The following is a 20,160-nucleotide window of genomic DNA, read 5'->3' as shown; positions in this document are numbered from 1 at the left end:
CTGGCCAAGGCTATGCCAGGATCCAGTTCTCTGATCTGGGGGGGGAGAAATCAAACTCTGCTCCTGCCCAGGAGTTCCCTTTCTGCTTGTGGGTATGAGCCTTCCAACTCATCCAGCCCCCACTTCCGCTTAGCGTCACATACTTGGCTAGGGGCAGCCCACGCTGGCTTGAAGAGGGGTTTATTTTTAGATCTGCCTCTTCCCACTGGGATTCTTGTGCAGCCCTCAGCTCCTGCATGTGTTCCCATCCATCCGCTCCTCATTAAGCCCTTCGGTGGGTGGCCAACCTCTGACCCTCTGCCTCCCGCAGGGTCCTTTTTCTGCTGAATGGGTCTGTGATGAAGAAACCTGCTGGGAACAGCTGAGCATCAAAAAGCTTTGCTGAGGCCAGGTGGGCACGTCTGCCCCCAATCATTGCTGCCCCCATCCCCTGCCCCTCATTAGATCCTGCAGTGATTGATCTATCGAGGGTGATTACAGGGCATCAGCCATTCCCCACGAGGCTAAAATTAAAGGGACAGAAGGATGCAGAAACTGCTTCTGCCCAGTGCTCACAGCAAAAAGCATTCACCCAGCTGGGCAGGGATTCTGAAATCCCTCCAGAAGCTGCCCTGAGCTTGCTTGTCTTTGATGGCAGTAGGTCATCGGCCCAAGCTCTGCAACCCTGGTTTGTCCAACATTTGGTGTTGCTGAAGCAGGCAACTGACTCTTGCTGCTCCCTTAGGTGCTTGTTTCAGATACATCCCCCTGCGTGATGGGGCCTTGAACTGTCAGTGCCGTGTTCTGGTGAAGGCATCTTTCTCCTTCCCCACACCCCCAGTGCACTGTGGCATAGGGGACATGACACATCAACTCTGCAGTGTGGTTTGAGGTTTGGCCAAAAGTCTCATTTAGCTTCATGCACCCCCCCCTTAGTAGTAATGCTGGGGACAGGCACTTGTGCAGAATGGGCCTTTCCCACTGCCCAGCTAGGCCCTGGGGGGACTGAATCCTTGACCGCATGAGCTGCTAAGTTTAAATACAACTGATGCTGCCTGAGGGCTGTTTATTTTTTGAGCTAGTGCTGTGCTCAAGCCTCCCCCTAGCTGCAAGTGTACAGCAGTTTGAGACAAAGTCCCTGCTTGTGGTGCTCAGGGACCCACGGCTGGCCCCCCTGCCAGCAGCAGCTGTGTTCAAGGATGTGCATGCAGCACATCAGAATGACTCTGCCAGGCTGGACTCCCACTCCAGCTTGGAGAGACACTTACAACATGGTTTGGCCTGATCTTGCAGCACAGAAGACAACACTGCACAATTGAAGAACATGATCAGACTGGTACAGAATGATACAATAGATGGTACAGTCCCAGCAGCGTTGCAAAAGTGAACCATGTTTTAACTCTGTGAGACTTAGAGTGTTTACCCAGGTACCTCTACAGTGTAGGGATTAGGAATAGTTCATCCTGGCCTGAGCTGTCGGGAAAAGGAAAAAGCTCACACACCAACCGTGCATCATGTTGTGACACTTTTAAGGTTTCCCTTGAATTACTATAAAGCATGAGTATCCACTGTCGGAGGGTGAAATCCCCAGCACTGTTGGCCAGACTGTAGCAGGCTCAACCAGCTCTGTAGCCCAGCCCCCGTGGTAGGTTGTGCGCACACCCCCATCTGCACCTGTGGAGACGATGGGCTGTAAAATCCAGGCCCTCAGCAGCTGGTGCATGAAACACACTAGCCCCACTGCTACAAACTCCTACCAGCTTGGCCTGGCTAGCCCCACCCTTCACGGTAAACACTGCTCCCTATAAGCAATCTCACTGTCATCCTTGAGCATGGAGAGGATGTTGGCATGACTCTAAAAACCACCTTCAGCTGTGGTAGAGCTGAACTGAGCTAAAATACAAATCCAGTGCAGAGAGTGTGCACCCCATCTTATTGATCCAGAAATGAGGCATGCCTAGTGTCTGCTATTTATTAATTAATTCCTAATCACCAAACTAAAGATTAAACTGACCTGGAGAATTCCCTTATTCCCGTTCCTTTAAAAAACAAAGGGGGGGGGGGGGTTTGGGAGAAAACTTGACCAAGTCTTTTAGACCATGTAGTGTCCAACTTCCCCAGCACGCTGTCTCTGCTGCAGTGAGTGGGTGAGTCTCCACTACGATCACATTGAAACAAACCCTGAAGAGGACACTGAAAAAGCAGCTCGATCGTTTCTTAGAATGCAGCCTACAGCTCTGCTGGGAGGTTCAGGTGGTTCTAGCTGCCATTAGCATATGAGAACAGACAGTGGGACATGTTTTGTTTGTAACAGAGAGGGGTGTTGGGAAGCCCCTGATGGAGTCTCGCTCTGGGAGAGACGAGCATGTGCCTCGGGCAGAGCAGGCGAGAGAATGTGGCTCAATGAGGAGGCGAGAGCAGAGTGGATGTGGCCCTTGGGCGGAGTGTCTGGCTCCATGTCATGCCGAGCCGGGCTCCTCTTGCCCCCGGCAGTTGTGCTGCCTGCAGTGAGTGGGTGGATGGACGGAGTGAGCGGCTGTGACTCACTGCTCCGTGGGACAGTTCAAGAGCTCGAAAGTGTCCTCCATGACCTGCCACAGGCAGTTCTCCAGCGGGAACTCGTTGTCCACCAGGTTGACCAAGTAGTAGTTGTCGTGGATGTACTGGATAATCATGCGAGAGGGAGACTCCTCTTCATACAGCTTAGCCCACTGCTCAATCCACAAAGCGAAGGCCTCATCCTGCCAGGACAAAGGCAGAGAGCATGGTACGGTCACCCCAAGCACATTCGTTACGGTAGCTGCGACTCCTACAATGTCGTCTAGGGCAGCTAGTCTTGGGAGGGGAAGAGAGTGCGTATGGCTTCGCATCTGCCCCACCCCACAGCTGAGGAGCTGGGCAGTAAATCAATGCATCCTCCTGCTTTCTAGAAACCATGTGCGTGCGTATTCTTTCACCAGTGCTGCTCCATACTGCCTCAGCCTCAACTGCTGTGGGAACTGGCCCAGAAATATGGGGGCTGGCACTCACGTCGCCCACTTCATATAGACAACACAATACATAATGGGGGAGGAGGGAGAAAATCTTGCAGTCCTCACTCAGGCAAAGCTCCCACTGCATAAGGACTAAAGAGCTCAGGATGGACTCCATCTAGGCACTAATGTGGCCCTGTGACTGTCCAGTGGGTCTTGATAAAGAAGAGACAAAAACCCCTAAACCCAACCTCTCTCTAACCACCGGGTGGGGATAAGTTCAATGTCAGCTGGCGTGGTGCTCTTACCTTCCAGTACATGAAGCTAACTGGATCCACAACCGTCGGCTGAATGATCTCTCTGCCTGGGAAGATGCCCCAGGTTACGGCGTTGGGCTGCAGATCAGGAGCATTGGTGATGTTTTCACCCTGCCAGGAGGAGGACAGGACATTGGAAGCGCCTTCTAGAGCAAGATGGTCCTGAGCGGGAAGTGGATGCAGTGGACCTGGTGCAAAGGTGCTTTTATAGGCACTACTTCCCTGAAATTAAACTACCCTCCATCAACCAAACGGTGAAAAGCCAACGGCTCAGGAAGGAGCTGCAGGGAATAGCTAGTGCTGCTTCGCCCTGTCCCATTACCAACTCCCATCTTCCTGCCCTGCTGGCAGACTCCCCCTCTCTCCTTAGGACTTAGGCCGCCTGCGTCTCCATGACGTGGCAGGAGGGAAGCGTCGGCTAAGCACGCTCTTACCCGGACGTTGACAATGTGGTAATTCACTCGGAGCTCGTACTTCTTCATCTTCAGCACTTTAAGCAGCGCGGTGATGTTCTCGCTGGAGGTGAAGAATTCCAGGTATGCCTGTGTGGGCGGGAGGAAACAGAAGCCAAAACTCAGTGCAGTGCAGGGAAGGGAGGAACCAGTGGGGAAACCCAGCTGTTGAGGATTCATCCAGTTTTCTGAAGCCCCAGTAGCTAAAATGGGGGAGGTACTAAGAAGAATCCATCCATCCCACCCCTCGAGACAGGCCCGTACTATCCCCATTTTCTAGATGGGGAAATGGAGGTAAGTCCGTGGTAGAGCTGGGAATGGCCAAAGAAACAAAGTGCCCAGCACACAGAGGTACCACAGGGCACAAGCCCAATGTATTAATAATCCTTTGCAGGCAGCCTCTTACCCATCCTCCTAGCTTCGGTTCTTCAGAGCAAAGGGGTGCAAAATCAAGTCTCCCTGTAGGCTCTGCAGTAGGGGATGCACCCAGGTAGCTAAGCCACAGCCTCCGCACCTGTCATTCCAGGCGCCCATAAAGCAGCAGGTGCTGGCTGTTTCTACGAGACTCAGGCTTGATATCTTTGTTCTGTGCTGCGCCCTCGTTGGCAATTTCACCCCCGTGGTCTGGTGAGCGAAGCCGCAGAGGGTTATCCCAGCTGGACTCTAATGGGGGCCTGTTCACAGCAGCACCTCTTTTGTCTGGTGTCCTCTGTGTGTGCCTAACATAGCCTAATTCCTCGTTTTCCCCGTTGGCTGCTGCTCTGGGCTGGATTCAGCAACTGCCTCCCTCCTAACAGCACTAGCTCGGTTTCCTGGCCATTGTGTTGGATGATTGATTTCCTTGCTCCTGGGGAATCTTTCTCCACTCAACTGTATTTGCCATCTGCTGGCCCAGCGGCTTTAACAATCCAAATCCCTTTGAATTAGCTTGTATTGTTCACCACCATGTGCTCTGCTCCCACTGTTTACCTTGATTATGGGGGACCCCACAATAATCATAATAATGATCCGGCCCACAGGACCATCCTGCCTGGCCCCTGAGCTCCTGGCCGGGGAGGCTCGTCCCTGGACCTTCCCCTGCTGTCCCCCTTCCCCTGCAGCCATGCGGCACAATGCTCTGGACGGCGGGGCTGCAGAGCCCGGCTTGACCCAGTGCTCTGCTGCGCGGTGTGGCTGCCCGTCTTGGTGCAGCTGTCCTGCCAGACACCGGTGCTCCAGGTAGCGCGGTAAGGGGGCAGGGAGCAGAGGGGGGTTGGATAGAGGGCAGGGGAGTTCAGGGGGTGGGCAGGGGCGTGGATAGGGGTCAGGGTCGTCAGAGGGTGGGGAACAGGGGTTGAATGGGGGCAGGAGTCCTACAGGGGCAGTCAGGAAGGAGAGGAGGGATTGGATGGGGCAGTGGGGCACTGTCAGGGGACGGGGGGGTGGATGGGTCAGGGGTCTCAGGGGGGCAGTCAGGAGTGGAGGGTCCGGGGCCGGTCAGGGGACCGAGAGCAGGGGGGGTTGGATGGGGCAGGAGTCCTGGGAGGGCGATCAGGGGGTAAGAAGTAGGGGGATCGGATAGGGGCGGGGGCCAGGCCATGCCTTGCTATTTGGGGAGGCACAGCCTCCCCTAACCAGCCCTCCATACAATTTCAGAAACCCGATGCAGCCTTCAGACCAAAAAGTTTGCCCGCCCCTGGTCAGGGGACAGAGCGCTGATCTGGGAGGCCAGAGACCTGGGTTCTCTTCCTGGCTCTGTCACTAGTCAGCTGGGTAATCTTGGGCAAGCTATTTCCCCTCTCCGTGCCTCAGTTTCCCCATCTGTAAACAGGGGATAATCAGCCTTTGTAAAGCGCCTTGAGATCTGATGAGATATGCTATGTAAGAGTGAGGCATCCCTCTGAGTGAAACTGCAGGGAGAGTTCAGAGAAGCAGAATACCAAGACACACGCTGGAAGCTGACCAGGACACTGGGTTTAAGGTCATTAAAGATCCCCATGACTTTCTCAGTGTTCTATTTCATCCAAAGGACAGCACTTCCTGCGCCACCATGTGAGGCACTGGGTCAGGACTGGCTCAGAGGGAAGAGCGCCACCTCCTGGATACCCCTGCAGGCAGCACTTAAAGTGGGGCCTGGTTCATGAGTGGATGGGAGGCATCCCAGGAAAACATAAGTAGCACTCTCCATCCCCAGATGTGAAACACTTCAAAGGCCGTTAAGTGGCACTGTCCCTATTTTACAGATGGGGAAATAGAGGTTCGTAGGTTAACTGGCTTGCCCAAGGCAACACAACAAGTCAGTGGAAGAGCTAGAAGTACAGTCCCAATCTCCTGCCAGATCTCCCTGCCTGCTCTTGCACAAGACGGCAGACTAACAGCAAGCTGGCAGAAAATTCCCTTATTGGGCATATAGCCAGATGCTATCACTTCCTGTGGTGCAGGTTTTTGGAAAGTAATGAGCAGAAAGGTCTGGGAGGGAGCTCAGGGAATTTAAACTAGATGTGTCCTTAACCCAACAAACCCCAGCTCTGAAATAAGTAGCTTTGGAAAAGAGGGTGAATGGAAGAGGCTGGTACAGCAGCCTTGGGACACAGGCATTGGGGTAGGACTACCCAGATGGCAAAAGCCTGCCTTCCAGTGAGAGGCTTTATCTATCTATCCATGAGGAGATTGACAGGTGACTGGACCATGGTCTAGAAGTGCCTAGGAGGAGAAGATTCCTGATGATAAAGGGCTCTTCAATCTTAGCAGGCAAAGGCGTCACAAGATCCAATGGCTGGAAGCTGAAGCTAGACAAATTCAGACTAGAAATCAAGTCCCATATTTTAACAGCGAGGGTAATTAGCTGCTGGAATGAATTATCTAGAGATGGGGTCATCATGTGAAGCTTCAAAAATCTAGGCTGGATCTCTTTCTACACAGGTACTTCTAGCTCAACCAGCTGATACCGGGCTGGATGCAGAAATCGAACAACGTTCTTTGATCTCCTGCATAAGAGACCAGACTAGATGCTAAGGGTCCTTTCTAGCCGTACACATCTATGGTTTAGTACCTTCTGGAAGACATAGCCCCCACTGGGCCCCCAGCCCACGATGGGGTCAGTGGACGGTCTGCCATTGATGTTTGGCTGGGAGTTGATGGTCAGGATTCCTCTTCTGTTCACCTTGTCCAGCTGCTCCTTCAAGAGGTTGGTTTCAGCAGCGAGAGGGTCGTCGTTCCAGGGCAGGCAGGTCACCTGCAGGAAGGAAAGAGGCTATCCATTACCATAACCTCACAGCACCAGGCAATGCCGCCTCAAACAAGACTCCAGTGGGTGCGGACATGGCTGCCCACCTCACAGGGCAGATGAGCTAGTGAGAGCACATCCCACAGGTGCTCTTACCTTGTACAAGGCTGACAGCTCCCTTCTGGGTGCAAGTCAAAATCCCAGACAGCTTCTTTAAAGCCCTACATGGTCTAGGACAGTGGTCCCCAACCTTTCTTGTGGGAATAGCCTACTGGGCAGGCGCCAGACACCCCACCGCCGAAATGCTGCCGAGAAACGGCAACACTTCTCGGCGACATTTCCGCAGTGGGGAGTCCTGCGGGCACACAAAAATGCCCTGGCAGGTGCCACATTGAGGATCCCTGGTCTAGGGCACCCTGTCTGAGACCCCTTTCAAACCAGGGGGGCTTTTCAGCTTGCGGTCCCCAAGGCTGAACTCATGGGGGTTGTCCCTTCTTACCAGGTGCGCCACTACTCTGATCTTGGCCCTTTCACAGCACAAGGACATCTTTATCCAGGCTTGTTCCTAGCTCCCCCGTGCTGAGAGTCCCCTCCCCCACGGTCACAGAGTGGGTTTGGCAGAGGACTGCCCTGACCCCCTGTGTAAAGGAATGTCACAGGGCGCTTGACACCTTTGAGATAAGCACCACTGTCTCTCTCTGAGCCAGTCCTTGTTGCCCTGCCCCACTCTCCAATGAGCCTCCCTCTCTGTTCTCAGCCCCAGGCCTTCACTCACCTTGTGCCCCTCCCTGTTGGGCTCGCAGGAGATGTAACAGGTGAACACCTCGAAGACGCTTTCCTCACTTGTCAGCTCCTCCCCCCACATCTTCAGGAGCTCCTCCCGCGGCGACTTGCTCTTCAGGTAGAAGAGGTAATAGTCCTTCAGCTCGCCGAAGGCTGGCGAGGAAGAGTTCCCCCTGCGGGATGGCACAGAGAGACTAGGTGTACATGCTGCCTGTGGTGGAATGTGACCTGCTTGACTGTTCCAGCGGGTGGGAAAAAAGCCACACCCCAAGGTGCGGGGGGAGAGTAGCAAATACGATCAACCAGAGATCTGCACCCCACCACGTTGGGGCCACCCACTCAACCCCACCCAGCAGCTCATCCCCTCATGCAGCTCTGAGCTACTGGGCACCACCAGAGGTTCTCCTAGCAAAGTATCACCAGATGGGCTTAGTGACGGGACTCCAAAAGGCTCTTGAAACGAGTACAGCAGCCTCTGCCTGTCCTACAGAGACGCCTTCCATTTCAAGTGATGTCGGAGCGGAGCGGATGGTCCCATTACTCAGATGGCTTCCTGCTCCACTTCCCACCGGCTCCAGCCCCCTTTGGCCTAGGCCAGAGACTCACCAGCGACCATTGGGGAAATCATCCCATTCCTGAGTTCGGTGAATGTAGCTCTTTGGCCTGGAGGCCCAGAAAATAGGCCGGACGTCTTCGACTCTTCTCTTGGGGTGGGCGCTGACTGCCCAGGGCAGAGGCCGCCTTGGGGGAAAATAGAGATTATTAGGATGGCTTCTCTGTAACGGATTCCCTGCTTTGGGACTGAAAGCACCGCGAGTAAATGCGTTTTACGAGAGAGGCAGGGTTCTGGGGCAGGCTGAACGGCAAGGGCTGAATCAGAATTGAGAGTCGTCGCTGCATCCAGAGAGGCACTTCCCTCCAGAGCGGACACCTCTCCTCCATTCAGGAGATGGCGGCTCATGCCAAGGCATTCATTATCCCCCTCTCGCGTATGCTCCCAGGCAGCTGGGCAGTTTGTTAAAGATGAAATACACAGGATGGGCACCTGCCCTTTTCTGGGGGCTAGACAGACCTGAACATTGCTCGACATTGGTGAGGCCTCATCTGGAGTACTGTGTCCAGTTTTGGGCCCCACACTTCAAGAAGGATGTGGATAAACTGGAGAGAGTCCAGCGAAGGGCAACAAAAATGATTAGGGGACTGGAACACATGAGTTATGAGGAGAGGCTGAGGGAGCTGGGATTGTTTAGCCTGCAGAAGAGAAGAATGAGGGGGGATTTGATAGCTGCTTTCAACTACCTGAAAGGGGGTTCCAAAGAGGATGGCTCTAGACTGTTCTCAATGGTAGCAGATGACAGAACGAGGAGTAATGGTCTCAAGTTGCAGTGGGGAAGGTTTAGATTGGATATTAGGAAAAACTTTTTCACTAAGAGGGTGGTGAAACACTGGAATGCGTTACCTAGGGAGGTGGTAGAATCTCCTTCCTTAGAGGTTTTTAAGGTCAGGCTTGACAAAGCCCTGGCTGGGATGATTTAACTGGGACTCGGTCCTGCTTTGAGCAGGGGGTTGGACTAGATGACCTTCAGGGGTCCCTTCCAACCCTGATATTCTATGATTCTATGATTCTATGAAAGGTTGGCTATTTTTAAAGAAAAAAAGACCCCAATGTTTGTGTCTCCCACCCTTGCTGGACAGCCCCCTGCTCGACTATTGAACATTTTCTCTACTGCTGCCGGAGATCACAGTAGGACCTTACTCAGCACTTAACACCAACAGGCGGAGAAGATGAAAAGTTCTTGTCTCCTGGCTGCTCGTCAGGCATTTACGTTAAGTGTTTGCCCAAAAAACCCCAAACAAACAAAGCCACAACAAACCCACACATACACCACAAAACAAACCCCGCCAATAGGTTTAACCAGTCCAACTACAAACCACCTTCCCCTCAGTTGCTGCAGCTCTCACCCCCTTGGTACTTAGAGGTCACAATCCTCCCAGCTTTCCAGTCACCCACAGAGTACTCCAGGGAAGGCCGGACCGAAATTTCTAATGTATTGATACAAACAGAAGGAGAGCGTGGCGGTGTGCGGGTGGAAAGCCACCAGCTCTTTTTCTTTCCTTTACAGGTCATATCTCTTGAAGGTGCAGCTGTGACAGGAGGAAGATGCCCCAGGAGTAGCTCTCTGCTCACCTGGGATCCTCTTTCCAAATGCCCAGACGTTTGAGGATTTCAGTGGTGGCCACTTCTCTGTTGAGGGTGTAGAAATGCAGGCCGGACACCATGCCGCTGTCCAGCAGCTCCCGGCACATGGACGCCGCCAACTCCACCCCGTAGTTCCGGATGGCTGCGTCGTTGTCCTTGATGGGCTCGATCACTTCTTTGATCTCCTGCGGCACCTCGAGTTTGGAGAGCTTCACGAGCTGGCGCAGAGAATGGTAACCCTGGGCATGGGATACAAGGGGAACAGGGAAGGGTAATACCCAAGGGAAAGGGTCAAGGCTGCTAACGAGGTCTCTCAATTTTCAGACCAGATCTGCTCCCCAGCCAGTTGACAAGGTAACATCTGTACCAGGAAAGAGTTTTTATAGTAGTCAAAACAGTAGACTTTGAATCAGGACTCCTGGGTTCTGTTCCCATCTTTATCACTGACTTTTAGTGCAACCTCAGACAAATCACTTTAACCTGTCTACACTCCATTCCCCCTGTCCCCAATCTTTAAAAAGGGGGAAGTATTTACCCCCTTCAAAGGGGGCAGGCAACTGGGGGGGCGGGAGCGGGGGTTAATTCATGTCTGAAAAGCACTCGAGACCCCCACAGGCAAGGCAGAAGCGTAAAGAGGAATGCAAAGCTCCCAGCCGCTGTTCTGTACTGTAGCATCCCGGCTGGTGTCTTTAGACTGTAAAACTCTTCAGGGAAGAGACATGCGGTTATTGGCTTGGCACCGTTCAGCCAATGGCTCCAGTTTACCCATTGCATCGTGCTACGCATGCTTATTGACATGCCTAATAAAGACCTCCTGGAAAGGTGGCTCCCACCATCCTTCCATTACTTTGTTCTGATATGTTTTCGCTTTGCAGGGACAAGAGTCAGACAACACTCAGCACCCTCATCTCCCAGTGACTTAGAGCTTTAGTGGAGAGTGCTTGGGAGCTGGCAAGATTTAGCTCAAAAATCCAGCCATGAACCCCTCCTGGCTACTCACTTCGCCCTCCTGGCAAGGGCTGGGGATCTCACCTGTATGGGAAAGATGCCAGGTACGATGGGGCAGGTGATGCCAATGGCCTGACAGTCCTTCATGAACGCAAGGAAGGTCTCGGACCTGAAGAAGAGCTGCGTGATGATGAAGTCAGCTCCAGCAGAGACTTTCTCTTTCAGGTGCCTCAGGTCAGCTTCGTAGCTCTCGGCTTCAGGGTGGCCCTTGGGGTAACCTTCAGAGAGAAGAGGAGGAGCTGAGCCAGGAGGCAGCCCGCTCACTCTTCCAGAGCCTCAGTCATGCTGGGGCATCAAACATCTGAACCGTCCAGCACCCACAAGCCGTCGCTCAGAGTCCTGCCAGCACAGTCTGGTCCCCACGGTCAGAGGCAAACCCCGCCACAGCTGGCCCATAAAAAGATGCGTTTACCTGCCACGCAGATGTCAAAATAGTCATCGAACTCGCAGCGAATGTGCTTCACCAAGTCGATGGCGTAGTTGAAGCCTTCCACCTCTTCCTCCCACTCCTCGCCAATGGGGTCTGCGTGAGGAGACATGGAGACGGGTCTGACCCAGGGCCTGTGTATAGCAAAGCTCAACCAGCGCTAGATGGGCCGCCCATTAGAGAGGAAGAGGAAATGGAGTCTCCAAGTTCACTGGCTTCCTTACTTGGTTCCACCCATGGGCCCTTCACCTCCCCCCCCCCGAGATGGAGACACCACGCCTTCTGGGTCAGGGTTAACTCCTCTCAGCCCTAATCCAGAGGCCTGAGGCAACAGGGAGAACAGATTCAGACAGATGCTTAACCACATGGCCCCAGAACTGGGAGGGATGTTAGATCGCCAGGTTGGTTCATTCCGGCTCCTCCCACAGAGGAGTCGCTCGCTGGAGGTGAGGGTAACTCTGGCATTATCCCCAGGGCAGAGAGGAATGCTCACCTCCTCGCAGTGCCATGATGTTCTTCAGCCCCAGACGCTTGGCCTTCTGCAGGTGCCCTGTGATCTCCTCCTTGGTCTGGTTGCAACATGTCATGTGCAAGACGGTCTCCAGGCCACAGTAGTTGACGGCTGTGTTGGCGATGATCATGGAGGAGGTCTCCTTGTCAGAGCCTGGGTCCCCTGCCGGGTGCCAAGTCACATCAATGAAGAGGGGGCCGCCCATCCCCATGCGGTCAAACCTGCAGATTAGAACAGAAGCAGTTTATTGCTAGCCTCTGGGGGTGCTGCCACCCGCACGCCTGGGATATCGCACTCAGCGCCAGGCACCTCACTACCAGACAGCGTGTGGCAGACGGGAGGGAATTTGGATCAGAGCAGCAAGAACAATTACTAGGCTGGAGCAGCCACCTCAGGAGAAGAGACCGAGAGCTAACTCGCTCCAGATTGGTGAAGGAACCACTAAGGGCCACTGGCAGATCAACACCACAGAGGCGAGACCATGTTCAGGGATAGCCAAACAGGTGGAACTAGCAGTTTGGGCAAGATATTTTTTTTAAAAGAGGGGGAATTCTAGGTTGGATCTACCAGAAGCTTCCTCCCAGCCACATCTAGGAGGCTGTGGCATCATCTTCCAAAGGAGAAGGTGGCAGGCCCGTGGCTATGATACGCATCTAGGGAATAGGGTACAATGGGGACTACTGGGAATAAGCAGGCGCTGCTGGGGCCATTGGGAGGGGAACTAATAGGTCTAATCCAAGTCCAGATTCCAAACGGAGGCCTGCTCCAGATGCCAGAGACTCCCCTGCCTTCAGCGCTGCTGCAGCTGCTTACCCCAGGCTGGAACCTGGCCATGGCATGGAAAGCAGGGCCCTGCTATTTCATTAGCACAGCACGGAGGTTTTCAAACCACACCTTTCCCTTTCGATGTTGCCACGGTGACTTGTGACCAGAGAGGCCCTTTCTGCACGGGCTGGGCACAAGAGGCAGAGCGTTCACGTTACACAGCACTGCAGGGGTTTGGCCTGGACACGCAGGGAGAGACTCCCACCAGGATGGGGAAAAGATCGGGGCCTAAAGCATCTAGATGACCAGAAAGCAAGCAGGATTCATGTTGCCAAGGCCATGGGCCCCGCAAGACTAGACCAGCCACCGGTCCATTTAGTTTGGTCATTGCCAGGGGCAAAAACTAATACACGATGCTTCCTGGAGAGACACCCATACACACCCCACCAATGCACCTACCAGATCCTGCACACTAAGCAAGTGGAGGATTCCTTTCTGCCCCCCTGCCTGACCCCACAGTGATCAGCTCAGACTCTAAAGCATGAGAGTGGATTCACCTTTAGCAGGAATATGTTCGCATACAAAATGATCCAGCCCCCTTAGTAATCTCACCATGGTGTTTAACTCTACAGGGATGCAAAGATGAATTACCTGGAGTCCATCACCCTTCTCAGCAGGGAAGCACAGAACCATTACCCGCTTCTTCACCTGGAAGGGAGACAGAGCACAGGCCTGAACCGGCTCTATCAGGCTGTCCCCCAGTCAAAGCCATCACACCTCCTCCCCGTTCCCCCCACCCCACAGGTCTCACCTGGAGATCAGATTGACTGCACCATTGGCCGTCCGCGGGGGGAAGAACTCCAAGGAGAACCACTTGTCCCCGGAGTCGTATCGCCGGCGCATCTTCTCCCGCAGCCGCTCATGGCGCTCAGCATCCAGGACCGGGGTGGAGCATCGCGAGCTGTCCTTGGAGCTCTCACTGCCGCTGCTGCTGCCCTCCGACCTGGAACTGGCACTTCCACTGCTGGCGCTGTGGGGCTCGTTGACCATGATGCGCTCTCTGGGAGGGGGCGAGGGGAGGAGGGTGGGTGTCACTGCCTAGGGGCTTTTGTGGGGTGACTAGGAAGGCAGTTTATGGGAGGCTGCTCCAAGCAGGAGCTGGAAGAGGGTGCCGGAAGACAAGGGGGATCACAGGGCACAGGATATAGGAGAAATGCATGTTGCCTCCCTGTTGTCAACGATCCACCACACTTGAAGATTTCAGTGGGGCTGGAAGGAGACTCAGGAGTTGTTAATCACTCCACACCCTCCCTTCCCTGAACTCTCCGTCCATGTCTGCTCAATGGTTTTTAACAGTACAGAAATCCCACTGAGCAGTGATAAGATCTGAGGAGCAGCAATGGGTCCTGAGCCCTCACCAGAACAGCAGGGCCAGCTGAATGACCTTGGCGCCTGCTAATGCTCCCAAGGCGTTCTGGCGGGTATGGCAGTCCCTGCCTCCAAACTAGCTCCTACAAGACCCTAGTCAGCCCTACTTAGCAGCTGCGCGTGGAGATCAGCCTGAGTATGCAGTGATGGAGAGCAGTCAGTGGACCTTATTCACCCCGGTGTAACTCTGCTAAAGCCTAAAGTTAAACAGGAGTGATTTTGTCCCTCATCGGAATCAGTAGGTTTAAGAGTTTCTTTCTGAACTTTCAAATGCTTTACAATTTATTTACCGCAGCGTCCTCGTGCAGCTTGTGAAGGTCAGTCTGACCTTCTGGACAGGGACTGGGGTTGCCAGCAGCTCTGTCCAGAGTGGGCTGCGTCCAGCCACCTCTCTAGCACAAGATGTGCCCACAGCAGGGCCATGCTGTCTCTCTTCTGTTTATTCCCAAACAGCAATGTTTCTTAAAATAGCTTGGGGAGAAAGGCTGGATCACTACCCTCAGAACCCTGCCCTCAAGCCCATAGTCTTCTTCTCTGTCAGAAGTCAGATGGAAAAGTCCAGCACGGTCAGCTAGTCACAACGGCCTGACATGTGCCGTGTGTGTTCCCTACGGTCTGTTACCTAGTGCTGTGTCCAGTCTGGCATCACAAGAATCTGCCTTCAGCTGAGAACTCTCCCATCACCCAGCATTCCTTTCGAATGAGATTCTCCCCATCCCGCATTCCCCTCTACACACAGCCTCCTTGTCCATGCACTCAGCATTCCCGTCCCCTGAGAACCTCTTCCCAAAACACCATGCTGGAATGCCTGGATGCAAGCTAGGAAAAGTCCTCTTGTCTGCCAGGGCGGCCAAAGGGAATGTAGTTATTCCTTGGGGGACAAGCTGCCAATCAACCCCCTTCAAAATGGGGATGAACTGACTGACTGGCAAGTCTAACCTGAGCCCGGGAATGAAAACAGCCTGGCCTGCTGCTGGTCTTGTAGCAAGATCAGCACTTTACACTTGCTTTACAGATGGCGACGCAGAGATGCAGGGAGATGAAGTGACATGCCCAAAGACACACAGCAAGTCAGTGGCAGAGCTGGGAACAGACTCCAGGCCTCTTAACTCCCAATTCGGAGCATGGCTCCCTGGCCTAGAGGGCCTTGATAAGTGTCTCTTCTCAGCTGCTCTCCACCCGGTGCTTTGGAAAGAAGGAGCATACAGTCCAGCTCATCCCAGGACAGGCTGCTTTAACTTCTGTTTGGAGGAAGCGACAGCACAAATCCTGTACTTATGGCACCACCTGTCCATGTCACCCAAACCAGCCACGGGTAGGTGGACTTTGCTCCTCCTTTGCTGCTTGCATGAGGGCTCAGGCTGAAAGGCTCAGGAGAAAGGCTTAGCCTCGCCTCTGGGGACCCATCCAGCTGGCAGGAGTGGTGAAAAAGGAGCAGGGAGGCTGCTGATGCTGGGCCTCCAATCTCTTGTGTGCGTACAGACCGGATGTGTGTACAGAGCAGTCACAGTAACAATTACAACTGGAGCAGAACCAACCAGAAGCAGCATAAAAACTCTGATCCTGGCGTCCAGTAAGTGAGAAGCGAAGCCTGATCCTCTCCACTCCCACCATCATTGTTCTAACCCACAGCACAGAAGTGGGTGTTAGTGGTTAGCCCAGTGGTTCTCAACCCACAGCCCAATCAGCACAGCTGCGGCCCATGCGACATCCTCAGGGGCCAATATAGGTCGTATTGGATGCAGTCCACAATGGTAAATAGGTTGAGAACCACTGGGTTAGACCAAAGGTACTGACTGGGAATCCTAACTCATGGGGTCTCTTCCCAGCTCTGTTACTGAGTTGCTGCAGTTCCTTGGGCAAGTCACATATGTGCCTCAGTTTCCCTATCTGGGATTATATCTCCACCTCCAGGGAAGGGTTGAGGCTTCATTCATTAGGGTCTGTACTGTGCTTTGAGGCCCTCTGATGAAAGGGGCAAGAGGAGGACAATTGATTATTGTAAGCCTGAAAAAGGAGCCTGCAGATAAGGTATCTCCACCAGCAATATGCAAGGCCACGCCCTCATCCTCAGATTCAATAAGGGCTTATTGGCAAGAGAAGCCAGACAAGGGCCAGTAACAGGTGAGAGACAATCATCTACCCAGCCTCTGCCTTCACCGTAGGTTTCGTTCATTCCCTGTATCCACTGGCTGTTATTGACGTGATTGCTTGGGTTTGCACAGCCGCAAGGGAGACAGCAAGGAGAGGTTGGAGAGCAAGAGCATTAGCAGGAGAGAGGATAATAGCTCACACGGCCTCAGTAACTAATGGAGTTACAAGGGGAAAGGTGGCTGGAGATAGAAGGCCCTGAGGCTGGGACTTGCTGCTCTGTGAAGTCAGGAGGTGAAAAGTTTCAGAGAGGCAAAAATCTTCGCCCAGGCTTCAGAGCCAGACCCCGTGGTGGTGAAAGAGGAGATAACGTGGCTTTTCTTTCAAGGACTGGATTGGGACAGCTTGGCCCCCGGCCACACTAATCAGTTATTCACCTTAAATAACCCCCAAGGCAAGTACAAGAAGGAGCATATGAGTACATGCCTAGCTGCTCAGACAGATTGTCCCTCCCCCAAGCAGAGCAGAACTAACAACCAAAACAGGGTGCTGCCAGGCAGAGCTTGTGATGGACATTACTTCCCAGCTTTGGGATGGGAGGTGTAGGAGGCATCCTGGCTGGGTCCCACATTCCCCTGACCCTGGGGGAGCAGTCCACTCTCCCAGGTCTCCTGAGCCAGGTGCACCTCTCCCCTGTGCATCTTAAGCCAGGCAGCCTAACACAGTGGTTCTCAACCAGGGGTACTTATACCCCTGGGGGTACGCAGAGGTCTTCCAGTGGGTACATCAACTCATCTAGAGATTTGCCTAGTTTTACAACATGCTACATAAAAAGTGTAGCGAAGTCCGTACAAACTAAAATTTAATACAGACAATGACTTTATACTGAAATATAAGTCATATTAATATATAAGAACTATATTTATATTCTGATTTATTTTATAACTATATTGTAAAAATGAGAAAGTAAAAGCAATTTTTAGTAATAATGTACTGTGACACTTTTTTGTACTTTTATGTCTGATTTTTGTCAGCAAGCGGTTTTTAAGTGAGGGGAAACTTGGGGGTATGCAAGACAAATCAGACTCCTGAAAAGGGGACAGGAGTCTGGAAAGGCTGAGAGTACTGTACAGATTAAAGAAGGGGAGGCCAGGACTCCAGGGTTCTAATCTCAGCTCTCCCACTGACTGTGATCCCTCTGTTTCCCCATCTGTAAAATGGAACTAATATTATTTCTAATAATGGGGGTGGGGGGTATTGTCCATCTCTATCAGCCCACAAGCCCCTTTCCCCTACTTCCAAACAGGCAACTGCTGCCAGCCCAGGGAGGCTGGGTCCATGCCAGTTTGCCTATACTCCAGGATGAAGATATCCCCATAAGGGCTGGAGTACAGCTGGTCAGAAAGATTCCCTAAAATAAAAAAAACCTAAACATTTTGGGGGAAACTGGGGAGGGGGTGTTTCAGAATCTGCTGATTCATCAATTGAGCCATTTTACAGGAACAGTTCAGTTACCACTGTCTGGACAGTTTGTAGGCAACCTGCATAGGCTTCTTGTCAACTCCCAGGCTGGGCTCCTTGCCAACCTGCTTGGAAGTCAGTCAGGGCTTGCTCCACTGCAGCCAGCCTGGGAGCACATTTCATTTGGGAAACACCCCGGTTCAGTTTCCAAAACAAAACACACTGTGAAATTTCAGTTCAGTGAAAATTGTCAGGTTTTCACCGTTTTGTGCCAGTCCTGCACAGGGAACTTTTTTGAAATCTCAAACCTTTCCTCTGAGCGGAACAACAGTTTCCCACCCAGCTCAAGGCAGGAGTCTCCCTCTCTTTTCCCCTAAATCTCCCCCTTCCCCGGTTCTGCGCTGTCCTGCCTCGGGGCTCCCTTGGGCTCTGGGTGCTCACTGTGTGTCTCCGACCCTATTCTATGTGTCCCCTATTCTTTCAGCTCCACCCCTGCAATGCATCTGAGCTCCCCCACCGAGCCTGACCAGAGATGGGGGCCTGATCCGGGGTCTCTCCCCCACGCACGCACCCAGCCCGGGGATGGGGGGGCCTGATCCGGGGTCTCTCCCCCACGCGCGCACGCACCCAGCCCGGGGATGGGGGGGCCTGATCCGGGGTCTCTCCCCCACGCGCGCACGCACCCAGCCCGGGGATGGGGGGGCCTGATCCGGGGTCTCTCCCCCACGCGCGCGCGCACCCAGCCCGGGGATGGGGGGGCCTGATCCGGGGTCTCTCCCCCACGCGCGCACCCAGCCCGGGGATGGGGGGGCCTGATCCGGGGTCTCTCCCCCACGCGCGCACCCAGCCCGGGGATGGGGGGGCCTGATCCGGGGTCTCTCCCCCACGCGCGCACCCAGCCCGGGGATGGGGGGGCCTGATCCGGGGTCTCTCCCCCACGCGCGCACCCAGCCCGGGGATGGGGGGGCCTGATCCGGGGTCTCTCCCCCACGCGCGCACGCACCCAGCCCGGGGATGGGGGGGCCTGATCCGGGGTCTCTCCCCCACGCGCGCACGCACCCAGCCCGGGGATGGGGGGGCCTGATCCGGGGTCTCTCCCCCACGCGCGCACGCACCCAGCCCGGGGATGGGGGGGCCTGATCCGGGGTCTCTCCCCCACGCGCGCACGCACCCAGCCCGGGGATGGGGGGGCCTGATCCGGGGTCTCTCCCCCACGCGCGCACGCACCCAGCCCGGGGATGGGGGGGCCTGATCCGGGGTCTCTCCCCCACGCGCGCACGCACCCAGCCCGGGGATGGGGGGGCCTGATCCGGGGTCTCTCCCCCACGCGCGCACGCACCCAGCCCGGGGATGGGGGGGCCTGATCCGGGGTCTCTCCCCCACGCGCGCACGCACCCAGCCCGGGGATGGGGGGGCCTGATCCGGGGTCTCTCCCCCACGCGCGCACGCACCCAGCCCGGGGATGGGGGGGCCTGATCCGGGGTCTCTCCCCCACGCGCGCACGCACCCAGCCCGGGGATGGGGGGGCCTGATCCGGGGTCTCTCTCCCCCCACGCACGCACCCAGCCCGGGGATGGGGGGGCCTGATCCGGGGTCTCTCCCCCCACGCACGCACCCAGCCCGGGGATGGGGGGGCCTGATCCGGGGTCTCTCCCCCACGCGCGCACGCACCCAGCCCGGGGATGGGGGGGCCTGATCCGGGGTCTCTCCCCCACGCGCGCACGCACCCAGCCCGGGGATGGGGGCCTGATCCGGGGTCTCTCCCCCACGCGCGCACCCAGCCCGGGGATGGGGGGGCCTGATCCGGGGTCTCCCCCCCCACGCGCGCACCCAGCCCGGGGATGGGGGGGCCTGATCCAGAGTCTCCCCCCCCACGCACGCACGCACCCAGCCCGGGGATGGGGGGGCCTGATCCGGGGTCTCCCCCCCCACGCACGCACCCAGCCCGAGGATTGGGGGCCTGATCCAGAGTCTCCCCCCCCACGCACGCACGCACCCAGCCCGGGGATGGGGGCCTGATCCAGGGTCTCCCCCCCCAGGCCGCGCCGCCCGGATCCGGGCTCCCCCCGCACGTACCCCGGCCTCCAGCTGTCTCAGCTCCACCAAGTTCCTGCACGTGCCCGTTGCCACGGGAGCGCGCGTTAAATTCCTCTCCCCGGGGGAGGAGTCGCCCAGCGGGCCTCCCTCTCGTCACGTGACCCAGAACCCGCCATTCCCCCCGCCCACCTCACGCGCCTCCTCGCACGTGGGGCGAGACCAGGCGGGGACGAGGGAGACGTCACGTGAGGGGTGGGCGGCGGCGGCGGAAGATGGCGGGGTGCGGGGCCCCCTGGTGGTGCTGCTGCTGCCCGTGCTGCGGGGAGAGGGAGAGCCGCACCCCGGAGGAGCTGGTAGGCGGCTGGGGGGGAGCCGCTGGGAGCGGGAGGGGGCTGGGCGGGGGGGGAGCCGCTGGGAGCGGGAGGGGGCTGGACGTGGGGTGGGGGGGGGAGCCGGGGGGGGCTGGGCGTGGGTCGGGGGGGGAGCCGCTGGGAGCGGGGGGGGGGCTGGGCGTGGGGCGGGGG

The 20,160-nt window shown here is 55.6% G+C and overlaps 2 protein-coding genes across 3 annotated transcripts in view; one reads left to right on the top strand and one right to left on the bottom strand.

The window, feature by feature from the left end:
- Positions 1-1,289: 1,289 nt before the first annotated feature.
- MTHFR (methylenetetrahydrofolate reductase) lies at positions 1,290-19,971 on the bottom strand. 2 transcript variants are annotated; one of them, XM_073316941.2, is made up of 12 exons: positions 19,676-19,971; positions 13,431-13,679; positions 11,837-12,075; positions 11,329-11,439; positions 10,941-11,134; positions 9,897-10,147; positions 8,315-8,449; positions 7,701-7,881; positions 6,752-6,934; positions 3,703-3,810; positions 3,260-3,379; positions 1,290-2,720 (listed from the first exon to the last, which is right to left on the bottom strand). In XM_073316941.2, the coding sequence occupies exons 2-12, from the start codon at positions 13,667-13,669 to the stop codon at positions 2,523-2,525; spliced, it is 1,959 nt and encodes a 652-aa protein (XP_073173042.1). In that variant the 5' UTR covers positions 13,670-13,679; positions 19,676-19,971; the 3' UTR covers positions 1,290-2,522. The 2 variants fall into 2 exon arrangements, with proteins under 2 accessions (XP_073173042.1, XP_073173043.1); XM_073316942.2 differs by lacking the exon at positions 19,676-19,971 and adding an exon at positions 13,271-13,327 and having other exon boundaries at positions 13,431-13,505.
- CLCN6 (chloride voltage-gated channel 6) overlaps positions 19,855-20,160 on the top strand; it is a 24,373-nt gene continuing 24,067 nt past the window's right edge. Inside the window, exon 1 of the mRNA XM_073316940.2 lies at positions 19,855-19,989. Within this exon, the coding sequence (XP_073173041.1) occupies positions 19,909-19,989 (81 nt within the window). The 5' untranslated portion in view covers positions 19,855-19,908. The remainder of the gene's footprint in view (positions 19,990-20,160) is intronic.

The sequence above is a fragment of the Lepidochelys kempii genome, chromosome 18 (assembly GCF_965140285.1).
Source record: "Lepidochelys kempii isolate rLepKem1 chromosome 18, rLepKem1.hap1, whole genome shotgun sequence".
Taxonomy (NCBI): domain Eukaryota; kingdom Metazoa; phylum Chordata; order Testudines; family Cheloniidae; genus Lepidochelys; species Lepidochelys kempii.
Note: the sequence above shows the minus strand (reverse complement) of the source record. Positions and strands in the feature narration are given on the sequence as shown.